Source organism: Grampus griseus (assembly GCF_964374135.1).
Source record: "Grampus griseus genome assembly, chromosome: 1".
NCBI lineage: Eukaryota > Metazoa > Chordata > Mammalia > Artiodactyla > Delphinidae > Grampus > Grampus griseus.
The window spans coordinates 53,796,959-53,818,332 of record NC_139017.1 but is presented as its reverse complement, the minus strand read 5'-3'; the positions used below and the strand labels follow the sequence as shown (position 1 = coordinate 53,818,332).

General features: G+C 38.1%; 1 protein-coding gene across 11 annotated transcripts in view; it reads right to left on the bottom strand.

Moving 5' to 3' along the window:
- Positions 1 to 21,374, bottom strand: part of PRRC2C (proline rich coiled-coil 2C) — a 98,713-nt gene that overhangs the window by 33,139 nt on the left and 44,200 nt on the right. For all 11 annotated transcript variants that reach the window (XM_082670460.1, XM_082670465.1, XM_082670467.1 and 8 more), the window contains exons 12-18: positions 18,628 to 19,261; positions 12,150 to 12,319; positions 11,439 to 11,694; positions 10,206 to 10,416; positions 6,741 to 8,993; positions 4,299 to 4,507; positions 40 to 194 (exon numbers count right to left, since the gene is read on the bottom strand). In XM_082670460.1, the coding sequence (XP_082526586.1) occupies positions 40 to 194; positions 4,299 to 4,507; positions 6,741 to 8,993; positions 10,206 to 10,416; positions 11,439 to 11,694; positions 12,150 to 12,319; positions 18,628 to 19,261 (3,888 nt within the window). The remainder of the gene's footprint in view (positions 1 to 39; positions 195 to 4,298; positions 4,508 to 6,740; positions 8,994 to 10,205; positions 10,417 to 11,438; positions 11,695 to 12,149; positions 12,320 to 18,627; positions 19,262 to 21,374) is intronic.

The following is a 21,374-nucleotide window of genomic DNA, read 5'->3' as shown; positions in this document are numbered from 1 at the left end:
AACAATCTAAATAACTAGTAACAAATTGAAACGCTATACCTGAATGATTTGTTCTTCCTTCTTTCGGCGTTCTTCATCCTGTAAACGTTTCTGTTGTTTTTTGGATACAACTTCAGTAAAACCATCATCATTCAAATTTGACTGGGGGTCTTCAACTACTGTTACTTCAGGATGGTCATCAATTATAACAACACCTACAGATATACAAAAAGATTTAAAATGATATTTTTTTGCAACTGAAAAGATAAATAGAAATGTTTAGTCCAGTAGTGATTAAAAAATAAAAGATATGGCAAAGATCTAGTTCTCATAACTCATAGTATATAAGTCATTTCCCACACCATAAAATGGCCATTTAGCAGCAAAATTTGAAAAGATTTCATAGATATATGAAAAAATTTCATAAACAGGTTAAAAGTCCTGAGACTATCTACTTTGAATGATATATTATACATCCTTTTTTCTTAAGCAATATAGTGGTAGTGCCTTGTTTTTTAAAATAAAAATCAAGGGCTTCCCTGGTGGCACAGTGGTTAAGAATCCGCCTGCCAATGCAGGGGACACAGGTTCGAGACCTGGTTCGGGAAGATCCCACATGCCGTGGAGCAACAAAACCTGTGCTCCACAACTACTGAGCCTGCGCTCTAGAGCCCGTGAGCCACAGCTACTGAAGCCCGGGCGCCTAGAGCCCGTGCTCCGCAACAAGACAAACCACCGCAATGGGAAGCCCACGCACCACAACAAAGAGTAGCCCCCGCTCTCCGTAACTAGAGAAAGTCCGCATGCAGCAACGAAGACCCAACGCAACCAAAAATAAATAAATTTATAAAAAAAAAAAAAAGAAAGAAAAATCAAAATTGTCTTATCGTAGTCAAATCACTTAAACTCTACCTCTCCCAGCCTCAAGATGTGTGCTGTGCTATTAAAGATCTACATAGTACTTTATCTCATTTGCATCTAACCATTCTAAGAGGTGGGTATTACTATTGTTTCCCCTTTTCAAAGGATGTATGTAATAAGCTCTGAGAAGCTGATGTGCTAACAACGCGGTGTTGAACAACTAAGCTGGTCTTATAATTCTTAATGCCTCTAGTTTACGTAGACTATTGTCTATAATGTGGAGCTGTTAAAAACCATGAAATACATGTTAAAGTTCCATGTGAATGTAAAGTGGCATAGATGTACATACATCATAATAACCCAGTGGAAGAATAATTCAAGATATACTTTCAACTCATTCTCTAACAATTATTCTGGCTATCTTGTTAAATTATTCTAGGGCTTCCCTGGTGGCGCAGTGGTTGAGAGTCCGCCTGCCGATGCGGGGGACACGGGTTCGTGCCCCGGTCCGGGAGGATCCCACATGCCGCGGAGCGGCTGGGCCCGTGAGCCATGGCCGCTGAGCCTGCGCGTCCGGAGCCTGTGCTCCGCGACGGGAGAGGCCAAAACGGTGAGAGGCCCCCCGTACAGCAAAAAAAAAAAAAAAAAAAAAAAAAAAAAAAAAAATTCTATATTCCAGTGAGTATAAGAAATCTAGATCCATTAACTAATACTTAGAAGAAAAATAAAAATATTCCAGGTGATGTGATTTTGGGTTGTAGGCATAATGTTTGCACAATAAATATAAGAAAAGGGTGAGACAATTCAAATAAATTATTTTAATTTTGCAAATATAAATATATAATATGTTCTGATCGGGAAACACGTAATAAAAATAGATACTCGCTTGGGAATGATACATATACAATTCAGAATGGTGATAACTTGCGGGGCCTGGCAAGAGAATATGACCATGGAGTGGATCATAGAGAATCTACTGGCAAACAGTTCCTTTTAAATAGCTAAAAATTTGCATTTATAGAAACACTGACAGGGAAACAAAAAATAAATACTAAGACTGGCTTTCACTCTTTATAAACCTATTACTGTTACTGTTTTTCTAATAAAAGTTTAATTTCAAAGGAAAAAGCCAATTGATTCTGATTTATCTATGACGCTTCTACTTGTGTTCTAAATCCTTTAAGAAATTAACTGTGTATAACACAACACTGTAAAGCAATTATACTCCAATAAAGATGTCAAAAGAAAAAAAAAGAAATTAACTGTGTAAAATGGAGCATATGCTCATCTCAATGCAAGGTTTTAGTCCAACATTTCTAAGGATGTCATGCACTCCAGTATTTCAGACTTGTGAAGAGACCTCTTCATAATTCTAAATTCATCTCGGTTTTTCACTTAAACTAAAAAGTGTGTGTGTTTAAAGCTCATCTTCATAGTCATGTCATCACTCATTATTAATTTTTTTTTGCGGTACGCGGGCCTCTCATTTGTGGCCTCTCCCGCCGTGGGGCACAGGCTCCAGATGTGCAGGCTCAGCAGCCATGGCTCACGGGCCTAGCCGCTCCGCGGCATGTGGGATTCTCCCGGACCAGGGCACGAATCCGTGTCCCCTGCATCGGCAGGCGGACTCCCAACCACTGCGCCACCAGGGAAGCCCCATCACTCATTATTTTAATTTTCTTGCCTAAGGGCTCCGTTAGAAACCTTTTGAATAGTTCACTCAATTACATGAAGCATTTACGGACATGTGAACAATACTTTGTTCTCAACACCCTGTTCTTGCCTGGTGCTTTGCAACGTTTTGGGCTAATGGGACATTATTAGGAAGACCATTTTTAGGAAATTATAGAACATTTTTAGGAAAAGAACCTAAAGATGACTCTTAAAATTAACTTCAACAAGTTAAAACTAATAGCTCAATTTCCATTATCAATTCAGAAATAATTTGACTTCTTACCTTTTTATATTGTGTTAATCCAATAATATAATACTTTGCAAAATTTCTACTCCAGAAGTTGTTTGGAAAAAGAGAAACTAGTAAACAAATATTTGAGAAGTCTGCCATGTTCTGTGGACTTTTGTAATCTTCACTTGTCATTTTCCAAATGTAGTGTTTAGATGGATGTTAATCTCTTCTCATGGACCACAATAAGATTAGCATCCAAGCTTCCTATGGATTTACTTTAATCGCTCTCTCTAAATCAGAACTTTCCAACTTTAGCAGTATTAACATTTTGCGCTAGCTGTCCTGTGCAGGGTAGGATGTTTAGCAGCATTCCTGGCCTATACCCACTAAGATGTCAGCAGCATCCGGCCACCAGTTTTGACACAAAAAATATCTCCAGAGATTGCTAAATGCAGAACCATCCCTGTTAAGAACCACAGTTCTAAAAATTCTTAAAACGCGCAATTAAGATAAGTTTATTTCTTTCCCATGTGAATCCTAAAATGGTAGTCTAGAATTAGCTCTCAAAAGTTTGCGTGCATTGGAATCACCTGGAGAACTTGTTAAAACACAGATTGCTTCACACTCCAAGAGTTTCTAATACAGCAGGTCTGGGGTAGGGCCCAAGATTCTGTATTTCTCACAAATTTCCAAGTGATGTTGATGGTCTGAGGACCACGCTTTGAGAACCGCTGGTCTAGAAATAATAATGCCAAAGTCCTGGGCCCAAATCAAATTTAGTATGTATAAATAAGTATTAACTAGATGAAAGAAAACTCTCATCTACATCTCTAATACTGATATAACAAAAGTACCTAAACCAAGTTTCCCATTACTACTATCTGGTCTTAACTTAGTAAATCTCTCAATCTTATTCAGTATTTCCAGCTTAAGTCTCATCTGAATGAATGGCCAATAGCACATTTTTACATGTATCAATATAAGTGTCTACTCATAGAGATTCCTTGTTAACTTCTTCATCAAATATCTCCTTCTTGCTGTGTTGTCCTTCATATTTGATATCCTATCACTCTGTGGCTTTCTGAAAGCATTTATCCATAGCAACACTACCTCCCATCCTATTATTTATTCTCTATTTATCGTATCTTAGATGCCAATTTTATCAAGGTCATAACTCACTGAGGTTAATATTTCTTTCCTTTCAGACACAGAATATGTACAGATATAACTAAGCACCTTCACATTTGGTTTTCTGTGCTTCCCCACACCTGTCTAGCAAGGTAGCGTGGTTAATTTCCTCCTCTTTTTTTTTTTTAAAGAAGAACAGTGAAACTTTGTGGATTATCTTTAACAAGAATTTTATCAAGCACTCAAGCCTATGCTAAAAGCTGGTGTTATTTCAGTTAAAGCTATATCGGTGATTCATAACCAGTCTCTATCTCTACCTTGAAGTCCAACTCTTTCTTTTTTGATGACTTCTTTATTTACAGTATCTATTTAAATGTAACAAATAGATAAACAGATAGATATATAAAAGGGACCTGAGACGCACTTGCATAGTTGTTGAGATCAAACTGTGATAGTGCATCCACTTTCTCTTTGGGTTTTTTAGGGCCTGGTTTGGGCTCTTCTCTTTTTTTCCCAGTAGAATCTTTGGAGTTCTTTTGTCCTGTACCATTAGGGGCTCCTTCCTGGTGGTGTGCAGAGCTGCCATTGACAGTATCAGCACCAGCTGTGCCTGCCGACTGGTCATCAAATGGCCTACAAAATAATAATTTGAGATTTTATTACTACCTCTACATATCCGAACAAAAGAAAAATGCTCTTAGTGGCAGTTTCTAAAGTTCAATCTAAGAAGAAATAACAGTGGGATAGAAGACCCTAACTCTAAAACCAACAAGCTTTAGTGACTTTGGTTGGGTACAACTTCACTAAGATGGAGCTTCCCAGTAAAGGAGATAAGACAAGCTCCTTAGGATTCTTTCCAGCAATTAAATTCTAGAATTCTAATTATCCTCTGAAGGTTCTTATCGTGTCTATTCTTACTGTGTCTATCATGTGATAAATGAGCTATCAACATTGTTTACAGCAGAAAATTTCTGTGATCCAAGCTAGTCCAAAGTATTCACTAGTGGATCTTCTCCACAAGAGGGCAGCATATGAAAATGTCTTTTTAAAGAATTCTATGTTTATACTACAAGAATGTTTTTTTTTTTAAAGTTCAATCAGATTTATATACATGTAAACATTTTAAAAACCAGTTTTAATATGGAAACGATTCACGTCACAAAACCAAAGGTATTTCTACAGGGTTTTTTTTTACCTAACAGATTCTTTTCTTGGGTTCATTTTATAAAAACTTCATGAAAATACACCATGAAAAATGGCCTTACCAATTCATTTCCAGCTCAGTCTATAGTATTACTCAAGATAAAAGCTTAACAAGAGCCTGACAAAAAGCATGACCTCAAACAGGTGAAGAATGAATTCATTTCTTCTAAATGGGACTCTTGCAAAACATTCATTTCACTACAGCCAGTAACTGCTATTTCTGCAGGTTCAAAGTTGTTATCATCTACACAGCACAAAAGTCTTGCTAAGTAGTTGAGATCTACAGTGCACACAAATCTGATCAATTTTTCCCTGAGTATTATTACTTGAAATTCTAATAGTTTGGTTACAGTCAACAACTATTGATACGTTGTTATTTTAACTTATATGTTATCCTATTCTTTTGACTTTTAAAGGGAGATTTAAATTCTGTGTTAAGCAGGTACTCAAACACAACTGGTAGTATTATTTCCCTGGAACTTCGTCTAAATTATCAGAAAGCAAAAATATTTTCGCTGACTGGTATAGTAACCTGAAATGCTAAGTGTCAGTAACTAACCAATGCAGATTAAGATACTTTGCCTGAATAAATTTCCTACCAGCTCAGGCTGCAAATCTGGGAATTGGTTTTAAAAAAAAAAAGAACAAACGGGCAGGCCATAATAATAGTTGCTTACTATATACCAGGTGTTACATTAAGTTTCACAAATATCATGTCACTAAATCTTCACACATTTTTATAAGTACTATTACTTTCTCCCCCTTTTACTGGTGAGGAAGCAGAGTTTATACCACTAGTAAATACCAGAGTCTAGATTTAAAACTAGGAATAACGCTACTTTATAATGTTTCCTAATACTAAACATAATAATAATAATTTACTATAACCAACATTTTAATATTTAAAAAAACAGACCAAGTTTAGCATAGCTGAGAAAAATTCTTTTAAAAACACCACCAATGACATGGTATTTATGTTACTGGTGGCCTTGGTGGTTGGGCAGGACTTTGTTTTCTAGGCCTCTCTCTAAGCTGGATCATTTATTGTAGGTTTGCAACTTGAGTGAGGAATATAATTTATCCTTAACTTTCAACATTCACTCTCTAGAAACCAGTACAGAGTGACTGTATATGGTTACAACATATTAATTTAAGTCCCAGAGGACACCTGTGAGCACCAGTTTTCCAAAGAGAAACCAAGAAAGAAAGGCAGGCTGCTCATCATCAGTAAGATGATTTACCAAATGGAAGACACTGTATAGGTCCTGCCCTAGGTGTGTAGATTTTCCCAAACCTACAAATTCCTAACAGGACTCTTTTGGGAAATGTAACGTAACAACAGGCAGACTCCTGAGACACACTAACCTCTTTCTCAAGCACCCTTACACTTTTAGAATAGAAAAAAATTCTAGGAGAAGAATGTCTTGGCCCTCTATAGACTAGTTCCTTTGCACAGTTCAACCAAGAAGTATACTTTTAGCTTCGCTAAAGGTACAAAACTAGGGAATTCCCTGGTGGTCCAGTGGTTAGGACTCTGTGCTTTCACTGCCGAGGGCCCAGGTTCAATCCCTGGTCAGGGAACTAAGATCCCACAAGCCGCATGGCGGCCAAAAAAAAAAAAGAGAAGTTGCGTAAGTAATTATATCTAACACAAAATACTCACCCTCGTTTTCCACTTTTTGATGGTGGGCCACTTCTTCTTTCATTCCTAGGACCTGAGAAATTCCTTCCGGATTTGGGTGGACCATTGTTGCCACGCCGATTCTGGCGATCTATGCCAGGTCTCTGACTAGAAAAACTTCTCTTTGCTATTTCCCTTTTTGGAGGTAAAACATTCTCTCCAGCCTTCACAACCACTTGTGCATTCAAATCAGCATTTTTTTTTTCATCCCTTTCACGCCTCTCATTGAAATCACTGCTTTCAGAAGCTGTTTCCCATTCTTCATTTGCCTGATCTGAAGAGTTCTGATTAGATAAGTCTGGTGTCTTATTCCCAGAAACATCCCCAGCAGTATTAACTGGTTCTTGAACCACATTACTAACTGTGCCATTTGTGGGCACTGCCACCTCATTGGTTTTTGAAGCAGCCTCCCTCTCTCTTAGTCGTCTAAATCGGGGAGGTTTATCTTGCCTCGGTGGTCGGGTAGGACGCTGCCTTCGGGGCCTCTCTCTAGCTGGGTCAAATTTTCGCTCAAATTTTGGAGGCCGTTTATCTGCTGGCATAGGAATAAACTGCTCATGTCTTCTTGGTGGCTCTCCATCATCTGGTTTAGGAGCTTCTGCCTGCCTTGGGTTCCACTGATTGTCCCGATAAGCAGGTCTTCGTAAAGTAGAAGGGCGTGACGGGCGACCTCCAGGATCCCTTCCACCACGTCTGAATGTTCCCCCTCTGCCTCGCCTTGTAGGCTCTCCTTTAGGAAGGAAGCCTGGTTTAGATTTATCATCATCCCTTACAAAAGGTTTTTCTAGAGGTCTACTATCTATTCGGACATGATTTTCAGGCTTGAAAGAAGATGGAGGCTTTACAGGTTTTTTGTTTTCAGACCGTTCCTCTCTTTTGGGAAGTTTACCTTTGCTTAAACTATCCTTGTCACTTGCACTTTCATGAATTTCACTGTCCGTGTCAGTCTCTGAACCTCGCTGTCTTCTTCTTTTGGGAACTACTTCAAAATCAGAGCTCTCACTTCGTGTTTCACTTTCTTCTCGCTGTCTGAGGGGCCCTGGGGGCACATGCTCTGCTCGTGGCTTACTGTCTCTATACTGAGGATAGTCTCGAGTGTGTCCTCTACCACCCCGGCCACGCCCTCCATAAGAGCCTCTATAGCTTCGCCCCCTGGAGTAATATTCACCTCGGCCTCGACCTCTGTACCCTTGATCTGGAAACCAATCTCTATCTCTAGCTTCTTTCCAATAGGCCCTAGGGGGTAAAGCTGATTCTTTCTTAGCGGTTGGTCTTAAATCTGGTCGAGACCTCTCTGTAACAAGGTCTTTGCTGATGACTTTCTCAGGTTGCTTTTCTTCCTTGACTGTTGGTGCTGGGACAGTTTGCTGGTTTACAGTTTTAGCTGCAGGCTCTACCTCAACACTACTTACAGGTTCCAAAGGCTTCTCAGTATCCTGAGGTGGCTTTTGCACCAAAGTTGAAGGTGAAGTTTCTACTGAAGGAAATTTCTCTGGTTCTGGTTGAGGTGGCAGTGGAACCGACTGTGGCTGAAGCGGTGTTACAGGTGGTGGGGGTGGAGGAAGAGGCTCTTTCTTTTCTGTCTTTTCAGGTTTTGCCATTTTTTCGGTGACCTTTTCTCCCTTTTCTCCTTCTTTCTCCTTCCTTTGCTCTCGTTCTTCTTTCATATCTCTAAGTATAGGTTTTTTAATAGGACCTGATCTTCTCACAGGCCTATCATTACCTTCTTCTCTTCTGTTGGAGCTAGGCCTTGGGCCCCAACGAGTTTCCGATTTAGATTTATACAGTTTTTCAGGTTTTGGTCCTTCAGAAGATCGTATAAAGCCCTCTTTTTTTGGTTTTTCCTCTGACCTTTCTGCTGGTTCTTTTGAATCAATGCATCTGCTAGTTACTTTAGGAATGCTTGCAGATGGCTCATTTCTCTGCTCCTCTGATTTTTGAGTATGGTTAGATCCATGGGAAACACTTCTTTTCCGGGCAGGCTGACTTTCTCCAGCTGAAATTCGCTCTTCTTGAGTGGATACAGTCTTTTGATCAGGTACATCAAAACAAGCAGGCTGATTATTTGTGTCAGTATGATGAGGTCTAATGTCTTCCACTGATCTGCTTAAAAACTTCTGTACTTCTGTCTCACTTGATTCTCTGACAAAGTCTGCTTTTGGATGAGCCTCTAACTGACTATGTTCTACTGGATAAGCAGCAGTTATCTGTTCCTGATCCAATGGGGCTTCAGGCCTATGATAAGGAGAATTCAAAGAAATAACAGCCATCAAGGCAAAAATCTTTCTCACAGGTACATGTACAGCAAAATAACCCCTCTAATTTAAAAAGAAAAAAATGGATTCTAATCATAAAGAGCTTTATATGTCTCTATAAAAAGTTTAGTGCAACATTATTCATAATAGCCAACAGATAGAAACAACCTAAATGCCTACCGACAGATGAATGGCTTAAGAAAATGTGGTAAATGCATACAATAGAATGTTGTTTAGTATTAAAAAAAGAAAGAAAATCCTGCTATATGCTATGTCATGGATGAGGACATTACACTAAGTGAAATAAACCAGTCACAGAAGGACAAATGTTGCATGATTCCACTTATATATACTATATAATGTAATCAAACTCATCCACACAGAAGGCGATTGCCAGGGACTAAGAGGAAGGCGGAAATGAGTATGATTAAATGGGTAAAAAATTTCAGTTGTGCAAGATTAAAAAGTTCTAGAGATCTGTTGTACAACATTATGCTTATACTACACACTTAAAATTCTGATAGGAGGGCAGATATGCTATGTTTCTACCCCCACAATTAAAAACAAATGAAGCTCATTCCTTAAGAGGAAGTTTAGACCATGCTGATGTGAATTTTTAAGACCGAAACTAGTCATTTCCACTTATAACGAGAGTGCACTAGAGTAGGTCCATCTTTCCCACTGAATCAGAATTTTAAAACACCATAACATACTCCTTAAAAGGGCAGAAGTTCTAACTTCATGGTTATAAACTGTTAGAGATCACCAATTGTCTGACACTTCATAGTAACTCTGTAAATTAGTGTTTGTCCTCAACTCAGCCTTAGAAAACTTCCATAAGATATCGATAATTAAATGTCTACCATATTTCTCGTTAGTGGAAGAACTACATCCACACTTTAGCCACATTACAAGTCAAGTACTTAATCAACAGCAGAATCTTGCCAATTTTAACATCTACCACTGAATTTCAGCATTTAACTAAGTGTACAGAACTACGTTACAAAATGCCCTAATCAATACAGAAATGCCAGAAAAAGGAAAATACGTCCTAGAATGAAATAAGGCATACTAAAATGGGAGAAAATCAGATCGGTGGCTCAGTCCTAAATCAGAAAGATCTTCAGAGAGACTACACAGTTTTCGTTTCCCCACAATATTCTATTGGTCTACTAATAATTTTAATAATTACCTTATATCCTCAGGTTCTTCTGTTGCCTTGGGAGTGGTGGCCTGCTGAGGCTCAGTATGAGGATAGGGATCTGACCCCCACATCATACGAGGCTCAGAAAGGGAAATTGCATGATCTCTTGCAGAGCGAGCTATATGCTCAAATGACTCAGAGCTGCTCGGTGACCCTTCCATCTGGTCTCTTCTCATTAATGGCTTAGGAGGCATCATTCCTATACAAAAGATCAGAAAAAGATTGGGGGGTGGGGGTAGGAGAACGAAGGAAACAAAATCATTATAGACGTAGAATCTACATTATTACTTAATTACTATTTGGACATTCTATATTTAAACCAAAGAAATACTTTTGGCAAGTAAAACTGATTAATTCAAAAAAATAATCAGTGAAAATTATATTGAGTTTTTCTGTGAATGAGATTTTTATCGTTGCTTTTAAATAGATTTAAAAATTGAGGAAGCAAAGCAAGCAAAACCATAAGAACAGCCTATTTTACTTTAAAGGAAAGAAAAGATAATGCCTATAAAAATCAGATAACAAGCACCGTGACTCTACGCATGTTAAACATTATGACAATTACACCAAGTGATAAATTTTCAGAGAAACATTTTCTATAGAAAATCCCATTAATCTAGTTTAGTTGATCAATATGCTATAAATTATGTCTCTTAAATTTAAAATTTTCAGTGTAAATTTTAAAATAAAGATGTGATTCTTGATCATATTTTTGTCACCTCTAAATTTTCCTCTAGACTGTCTTGGTAATGGATTATCTGGATTTATTCTGATAAAGACTGCTATTTTATTTGTTTTTAGCTAAACTATTAGGAAATCCAAGTGTTAGGCTGGCAAATGACAGAGAAAATTGAAAAGCTGTAATATATAATATATGGACAAAATTCAAATGCTGAAACACCTGAAAGAATAAAAACAATGTAGCGAATAACAGATATTATAACTAAGATAGCAATTTTCCACCTGAAAATTTTAAAATAGTATTTGCAAGAGAGAAAATATATTTTCTCTTTGGTCTTACCACACTGTTGGTACAGTACCTGGCATTTAACTACTCTGTGCTGAGAGAAGACACATAATTTTATGATTAAAAAGTCCTACTTAAGTTCTGACTAGATTATAACTCTCAAAGGAATTAAGACTAAAAACGTGGGGAAAATGAAAAACTTTGAACTTGCAAAACTGCAAGTGAGCCATGAGACAATGCCAACTTAAACTTACCAGGATGAATGGGTGGAATATCCATAGCAGGTCTACCTGATATCATTCGCGGATCCATGTATGACTGCATCATGAGCCACCTTGGATCAAAACCCATAGAAGCCAAATGCTGAGGGTGAGGCTGCATGGCCTGGTAAAGAGGTCTGTGTGGTGGTGGAGGGACAGCACCACTGGATGGCTGTGAAGGAACCGTTTGTGGAAGTACACCTTGCTGCTGCTGCTGCTGCTGCTGCCACTGCTGCTGTTTCATCTGTTCCTAAAAAAAGCAGGACCTTACATCTGAGACTTTAGTTCCATGTGATAAATTAATACAATCAATCAGAAAACAGGCTTTTTTGAAACCTTGAGGGAAAAGAATTCCAAACACATTTGACAGTGAGAGGTGGCAAGACAAAAGAACAAAGAATAAGTTATGACATTTTGCCTTACACGTGACTTAAGCAACTAATCACTCATTAATTATACTGCAGAAACCACTTCCTAGAACGGAAGATGGTTTCTATAAATGAGGCAGATGGAAAAAAGGAACGACACAGAAGTTTCACAGTAAAGCCCTTATCAACAAACTTTTACTAATTTAAAAGGAGGAAATTTTTCAGGGAAAATTTGTATGCTTTGTGTATTTTGAGTTTTATGTCAAATTATTTCTTATACTACTGAACAATAAACCTTTTTAATCACACATACAAGATAAAATGTTTTTATTGTTACCTGCTGCCGCTGGAATCGTGGTGGTAAAGACTTCTGAAACTGTTTAAAATAGCCAGATAATATAGCAGGCCGAGGCTGAGACCCTGACTCTGGTTCTGTTTCATGTGCTGCTTGTGTGGTCTCTTTTTCACTGCGATTGTTATCTTGTCTACTGAAAACTGGGTCATCCTCTGCCCAAAGAAAAGGTGAAAGATAATTATACTCATCAACGACACTTGACAAATACATGTTGTTTGTACTGGAGTGAAATAATTAGATTGATATATTTAAAAAGTTAACAAGGAAGAAAGCATCCTTACTCTAAAACACTTTTGTATTTTAATATTGGTAACCATCAATGAGGTAACATTAGATTAACAAAACCCTAGACCTTCTCAAAGCTGGATTCTTAAGACAGAAATCACATGCCCAAATGCTTTACCATACAAATGTCTGTATTTGATATTTTGTGATAATAAACCATTTCAAATACTACCTATTTTGCACTGTTTCACTAAATATTAACACTACTGTCAAAATTTACTTGGGGTCCTCTAGGACTTAGGTGAAAACATAAATGGCCTATAAATACTTAAAATAGAACATACTGGTTTACTTAAAAATTTTTTTGATCAGGGGATGTTATCTATAAAGAAAACTAATGAATCTAAGTCTGATGACAACAGTGATCACCAGCTATCTTCAAATATATAAATCATTATTCTGTGATATATCTGAAGATAGATGGTGATCACTCTGTTGTCATCAGAGTTTAAAATCATTATTTTATGTAAAGGGTATCAATTATGATACACGAGAAGGAGAATCACACACATCCCCCACACACAAAAAATGTTCTCATCCCAAAGAAAACTAGAGCCATATATACATTCTAGAGAATGCTATTTGTCACAACTACAAAGCCATGCATACTATAAATTCTTTTCTCAGATAATTAGGGGTGGATTTTAATGGGAAAGCTAATGTAATGCCAATGGTAAAACGATGCAGTAAAGAATCACAAATCACATTTTGTCTGTATTACATTCAATATTAAAAATGCTAAAAAAATAAAATATTAGCGAGAAAAGAGAGCCAAGTAGGTGCAACATTTAAAAATGAAATGGGTACATCTCATGATAAACCCAGCTAAAATTAAACTGCCATCAGAAGACATATAAAATGTGAATGAAAATAAACGTGTCACTAAATAACGATTATTAAAAACAAAAGCATAATTAATTAAGTATATATAGTGGCTGCTGATGGTTAAATTAATTAATCAGGGTCATTACATGTATTCACTGGCAGAACTAGGACTAAAATGCATTTCCTTATTTCTAATCCATGGTCCTTTCTCATTAACTGTGAATGAGATTCCCTAAGGTTGTTCTCTTTCAGAATTCATCAATTTTAAAGTATACAAATGTTTTTCATTTCTGTGGTGAGAAATTTTACTTTACCTTTTTTGAGTGTTTTGAGCAAAGTGCTTAAGATATATAATAAAAGCCCATTATCAATATCAACTTATCTCTAGACTGCTTAATATAAAAATTTGTGAAATCTGGTAACTAAACAAATAATCCACATGGGCTGTATCTTATTTTTTTAAAAAAATTGAGATAAAACACTCTTACTCTTTTTATAGTTACATTAAGGACCAAGTTTGAAGGTAACCTAGAATATAGATAAAAACTTAAAGCAAAACTTTAAACAGCTTTATAACTTCAAGCAGCAGGGTCTTATAGAAAGAGCATTGGTTTTGAGGTAAAAAAAATTTCAGTATTTCCGTAACAGAAAATATACTGAAATAAAACTATTTCTATTTTAAATCACTGTTAACTCAAGCTATTCATTAAGACTGAATTTTACAGCAAGTTTGGAGCAAAGTTTTATTAATTAGAGTTTATAAGCTAAGTTGGGAAAGAACAAAAAAGCTGATTATAGCTAACAAAGGCTTTGGGTTTTTTTGGGCAGCGCTGTGTGGCTTGCAGGACCTTAGTTCCCCAGTCAGGGGTTGAACCCATGCCCCCTGAGGTAGAAGCGCAGAGTCTTAACCACTGGACTGCCAGGAAAGTCCAGCAAAGGCTCTTTTCGAAAAGCATAATTACTGTCTGGTAAGCTTATAAATGACCTGTGGAAGCTTTTCTATTCCCACTGGTAGAAAAACAAATATGAAATTATGAACAGAGTACAGTCATTTAATTACGACAATCCAAAATTCCCATTAACCTCTATTCAACTTAAGTTTTAGAGGTATTAACACATGTGAACAAATGAGATTTTATTTAGTAGTTAAATATCTTGGAATCAGAAAAGAGTAGAAGAATCAGCATCTCCTAACTATGAAGCTAATACAATTTTGCAGACAAAATAGAATTAAAGGTCATCTAACTATATGGTATCTACAATAAACTCACTTTAGATCCAAATATGTAAATAAATTGAAAATGAGAAGATGGACAAAGATAGTCCATGGAAACAGTAACCAAAAGAGAGCAGGGTGGCTACACTAACATGAGACAAAATTGACTTTATTTTTTTTTTATTTTTTTTGTGGTACGCGGGCCTCTCACTGTTGTGGTCTCTCCCGTTGCGGAGCACAGGCTCCCGACGTGCAGGCTCAGCGGCCATGGCTCACGGGCCCAGCCGCTCCACGGCATGTGGGATCTTCCTGGACCGGGGCACGAACCCGCGTCCCCTGCATCGGCAGGCGGACTCTCAACCACTGCGCCACCAGGGAAGCCCCAAAATTGACTTTAAATCAAAGAAGTTTTACAAGAGATAAAGAAAGTCATTAAATACTAATAAAAGGTTCAATACTGCAAGATACAACAATTATAAAACACTTATACACCTAGTAACAGACCATCAAAACGTATGAAGCAAAATACTGACAGAATTAAGGGGATAAATAGTTGCACATTAATAGTCAGAGGCTTCGGTCTTCCCTGGTGGTTCAGTGGTTAAGAATCCACCTGCCAGTGCAGGGGACACAGCTTCGAGCCCTGGTCCAGGAAGATCCCGCATGCTGCAGAGCAACTAAGCCCATGTGTCACAACTACTGAGCCTGCGCTCTAGAGCCCGTGAACCACAACTACTGAGCCCATGTGCCTAGAGCCTGTGCTCCACAACAAGAGAAGCCATCACAGTGAGAAGCCTGCGCACTGCAACGAAGAGTACCCACAAGCTTGCTGCAACTAGAGAAAGCCCGTGTGCAGCAACGAAGACCCAACGCAACCAAAAATAAACAAACAAACAAATTTATATATATAAAAAAATAGTGGCTTCAACATTCCAATCCCAATAATGGCTAAAATAGCCACACAGAAGATAAATAAGGAAAGAGGACTTAATAAACCAACTAGATCCAACAGACATATACAGAACACTCTACCCCAAAGCAGCATACACATTTTTCTTGAGGGACATTTCCAAGACAGATCACATTAGGCCACAAATCATCTCTCAAGAGTTAAAAAGATAGACATCACATAAAATATTTTCTCTAACCACAATGGAATGAAGTTAGAAATCACCAGAAGTAAACCTGAACAATTCACAAATCTGTGGAAATTAAACAATACACTCTTTAACAGCCAAAAGATCAAAAAAGAAAGTGCAAGGGAAATTGGAAAATACCTATGAGATGAATGAAAACAAAAGCACAACATACCAAAACTTCTGGGATGCAGCAAAAGCAAAGCAAAGAGGGAAATTTATAGCTATAAATGCTTACATTAAAAAACAGGAAAGCTCTCAAATCAGTAACCTAGAGTTACGACTTAAGGAATGAGAATAAGAAGAACAAACTAAACCCAAGGTTACTAGAAGGAAATAAAAATCACAGCAGAGATCAAGAAAATAAGAGAATAGAAAAACAGAGAAAAATCAATGAAAACAAAAGTTAGCTCGTTGACAAGATCAACAAAATTGACAAATCTTTAGCTGGGGTGGGGAGGGGGTGAACTAAGGAAAAAAGGAGACTCAAGTTACTAAAATTAGAAGTGAAAATGGGGACAATACTACCAATTCTACAGAAATAAAAAGGATTATGAGAGAATTATGGACAATTGTACACCAACAAACTGGATAACCTAGATGAAATGTACAAATTCCTAAAAACAAAAAATCTACCAAGACTAAGTCACAAAGAAATAGAAAATGTGAATAGACTTTTAACTAGTAAGGAGACTGACTTGGTAATCAAAATTCTCACGACAAAGAAAAGCCCTGGACCTGATGGCTTCACTGGCGAATTCCACCAAACATTTAAACAAATAACATCAATTATTCTCAAACTTTTCCAAAAAACTGAAGAGGAGGGAACACTTCCTAACTCATTTATAAGGCCAGCATCACCTTGATACCAAAGCCAAACAAGAACACTACAAGAAAACTACAGACAAATATCTCTTATGAACACTGATGCAAAAATTCTCGACACAATACTAGAAAACAGAATTTAGCAGTATACTGAAAGTGTTATACACCGTTTACCAAGTGGGATATATTCCTGGGATGCAAGGATGGTTTAACGTACAAAAATCGATCAATATATTATACGCTGACAGAATGAAGGGAAAATAACACATGATCATCACAATTAACACAGAAAAGGATTCAACGAAATTCAACACATTTTTATGATAAAAATACTCAAACTAGGAACAGAAGGAAACTACCTCAACAGAATAAAATCCACTTATGAGAAACCCACAGCTAATACCACACTCAATGTTGACAGACAAAGCTTTTTTTGTAGGATGAGGAACAAGACAAGGGTGCCTCCTTTTGCCACTTTTATTCAACTTAGTACTGGATAATTTTGAGGGATTCAACACTGCAGTGGAGGAAGTAACTGCAGATGTGGTGGAAACAACAAGAGAACTAGAATTAGAAGTGGAGCCTGAGATATGGTGGAATTGCTGCAATATTACAATAAAACTTGAATGGATAAGGAGCTGCTTCCAACAGATGAGCAAAGAAAGTGCTTTCTTGAGATGGAATCTACTCCTAGTGAAGATGCTGTGAAGCCTGTTGAAATGACAACCAAGGATTTAGAACATTATTACATAAACTTAGTTGGTGAAGCATTGGCAGGGTTTGAGAGGATTGACTCCAATTTTGAAAGAAGATCTACTGTGGATAAATGCTATCAAACAGAACGGACGTTACAAAGAAATCATTTGTGGAAGGAAGAGTCAATCGATGTAGCAAACTTCACTGTTGTCTTATTTTAAGACATTGCCACAGCGCCCCCACCTCAGCACCCTGATCAGTCAGCAGCCATCAACACTGAGGCAAGACCCTCCCTCACCCCCACAGCAAAAAGATCATGGCTCACTGAAGGCTCATTGATGGTTAGCATTTTTAGCAATAAAGTATTTTTAAGTTAAGGTATGTACATACAGCATATATGTATTTTTAGACAGAATGCTACTGCACACTTAATAGTCTATAGAATAGTGTAAACATAACTTTTATATGCACTGGGAAACCAAAAAATTCATGTGACTTGCTTTATTGCCATATCTGCTTTATTGCAATGGTCTGGTACCTAACCTGCAACATCTCTGAGGTATGCCTGTGCTCAAAATAAATGAAAGCAAGGTCTCAAAGAGATATCTGTACACTCACAGTCACATCAGTGTTATTTAAAATAGGTAAAACATGAAATCAACCCAAGTGTCCATCAACAGATTAGGTAAGCAAAATGTGGTGTGTGTGTGTATTTATATGATGATTAGTAGCCTTAAAAAGGAAGGAAATTCTGTAATATGCTACAATGGACGAAACTTAAGGACATTATGCTAAGCAAAAAAAGCCAGTTACAAAATGACAAATACTGTATGATTCCACTTACGTGAGGTACTGAGAATAGTCAAACTTACACAGAAAGAAAGCAGAATCACCATCCAGGGAGGGGCTGGGGAGAGTTACTGTTTAATGGATACAGAATTTCAATTTAAGAAGATGAAAAGAGGGGCCTCCCTGGTGGCGCAGTGGTTGAGAGTCCGCCTGCCGATGCAGGGGACGTGGGTTCGTGCCCCGGTCCAGGAAGATCCCACATGCCATGGAGCGGCTGGGCCCGTGAGCCATGGCCGCTGAGCCTGCGCGTCTGGAGCCTGTGCTCCGCAACAGGAGAGGCCACAACAGTGAGAGGCCCGTGTACCGCAAAAAAAAAAAAAAAAAAAAGATGAAAAGAGTTCGGGAGATGGATGGTAGTGATGGTTCATTATGAATGTTTTTAATACCACTGAACTGTACACCTAAAAATGGTTAAGATGCTAAACTTTATGTTACATGTATTTTATCATAATAAAAAAAATTACAGAAAAAAACATTTTAAAGTATCCAATAAAATTCAACCTTATCCAAAAAACACTAATCACTTTTATTCGGATTACATATTTTAAAAATACAAAAATATCCAATATCCACATGTAACATGAAGCCTTTTGTAAAGCTTATATAAAGACAAACAAGACTGTCATACCTTTGTTACAGCTGTTTTCACTTTCTGGTTTTTCTACCATAGGCTCTAAAGTAGGTTCTTTGTGTTCAATTTTTTCCTCCACCTTCTCCCTTTCTTTCTTCTCCAACTCACATTCCTTTTCCTGTTCTTTCATCTTCTGCAGTTCTTTTTCCTTTTCTTGCTGCCGTTCTAGTTCTTTCTCTTTTTCTTGCTTTCTTTCCTTCTCCATTTCTCTCTGTATTTCCTGCTCTCGCTCCAGTTCTTTTTCCTTCTCCTGTTGCCTTTCCCTTTCTTTTTCCCGCTCCTTCTCTCGCTCCCATTCTTGTTCTTTTTCAAGTTCTTTCTCACGTTCCCGTTCCTTTTCTCGTTCTTTTTCTCGCTCCCTTTCTCTAATTTCCTCTGGAGAGGGTTGTTTGTCCACTATACCAAGCTTTTCGTCTAATCGTTTAAGCTTCTCTGCACATGCTGCTTTCCTTTGCTCTTCCATTCTTCGCTCTTCCTCTTCACGCCGTTTACGAGCACGTTCCACTGCTGCAGAAAGTTCTGACTGTTGTCTTCTTCTTTGCTTCCATATTTCATCTTCATCCGGAACCTGTTGCTTAGGGGGGAAAGGGCCTGGTCTTCCAGGTACTGCCTGTCGGTCTGGAGGAGGATGCTGAAACGTTAAGATAAATTATCAGATGAGTATGACAACAAAGGATATATCACAGACACGGAGCAGGAGCAAAATTCTCCAGTGTGTCAGAAATTTTCCTGAAAAACATACACGTTAAAATGTAAACAAGTAACAATGTGGGGAAAACAGTAAATCTAGTTAATTTTCGAGAATAATTAATCCAGCCATCTAATAAATATTTACTGAGAGTGTACCTATTTACTGTGCCAGACATTACCGCTCACTCAGTATTTGTTGAATAAAATTAGAAATTGCCACAACATGAATTTCAAAATCTATATTTAGAGACAAAGGAAATTTAGAATGTGAGTGCTTTAGCAGGAACTTCCAGAGATGGAATGCCTAAAGAGGGAGAAAAGAAGTCCATAAAGATGCAACATGGCACCACATGAGCCCTGAGAAGGTTGAGATACAGTTACAAGGAAAGAGCACACAGTCAAAGATGCTAAGTAAAGGACATGGAGACATTGCTGCTGCTGACATGCCAAAGGAGAGGAAATTCCTAAAAAGCAGCTTGGGTAGAGAGAATTCTATCTTTAAACTGAAAGATCCAGAAAGGCGTATCTAGATCCCATGGTGAAGAATGGGAGGATGACCTGAGAGGCTGAGTATTAATGATTTAATTTTCAACTAACGTGTTCTAAAACAATTACTACAAAGCCTAAAAATGCCAGCAACTTTGCAAAGACAAGCAGGATGAAAAAAGCACATGAAGAGCTGCAATATCAAGGAACTAAAAAATTTGTTTAAAAAATATTGATTTTGGAGACTTCTGTGGTGGCGCAGCAGCTAAGAATCCGCCTGTCAATGCAGGGGACACAGGTTTGAGCCCTGGTCTGGGAAGATCCCACATGCCGTGGAGCAACTAAGCCCATGCGCCACAGCTACTGAGCTTGCACTCTAGAGCCCACATGCCGCAACTATGAGCCCACACACCGCAACTACTGAAGTGCACGTGCTCTAGGGCCCACGTGCCACAACTACTGAGTCCATGTGCTGTAACTACTGAAGCCTGAGCACCTAGAGCCCGTTCTCCGCAACAAGAGAAGCCACTGCAATGAGAAGCCCGTGCTCAGTGACGCAGCCACAAAAAAGATTTTTAATAGTATTAGGATGAAGAAACCTTAAAAGCCATTAGTCAGAATCCCTACAAAAGAGAAAATAATGATATGGTGAAAACACTGGACTGAATACAAAACAAAAAACCCAAACAAACCATGAATCCAGGCTACCATTTACTAACAGTGCTGTCTTAGGCAAACCGTTTAATCTCTCTGGTATTTAGTTACTTCATCTATAGCTTGAAAGACAAGCTGCAAAAACAAAGTAATTATATAAACACACCTAATTTACACTGTAAATTCAGAGAGTAAGCATTTTTTAAAAAGCAACTTCACTGAAGTATAATTTACATAAAATGTGATATATATATTTTAACTGTATAGTTTGATGAGTTTGGACAAATGATAAACTTAGGTAACTACTGCCCCAATCAACATATAGAGCATTTTCATCAGTCCTCTGCCTGCATCCCTGACCTCAAGCAACCAGCAATCTACTTCTGGCAGTATAGAGTAGATCTGCCTTTCCTAAAATTTCACAAAAATGGATACATCAAGTTATATACTGTTTTGTATCTGGCTTCTTGCATTCAGGGTAATGGTTCTGAGGTCACTGTGTGTAGCAGGAGTTTACTCCATTCTATTGCTGCGTAGTATGGCATCATAGGCATATTGTTTCATCTGTGGATGAACATACGGATTGCTTCTAGTTTTTTTGTTGTTGTTGTTTTGTTTTTTTGCGGTACGCGGGCCTCTCACTGTTGTGGCCTCTCCAGTTGCGGAGCACAGGCTCCAGATGCGCAGGCTCAGTGGCCATGGCTCACGGGCCTAACCGCCCCGCGGCATGTGGGATCTTCCCGGACCGGGGCATGAACCTGTGTCCCCAGCATCGGCAGGCAGACTCTCAACCACTGCGCCACCAGGGGAGCCCGCTTCTAGTTTTTTTTTAACTAGATATAAGACAGCTATGGTCATTCATGCCTAAGTCTTTGTGTAAATGTATGTTTTCATTCCTCTTAGATGAGTACCTA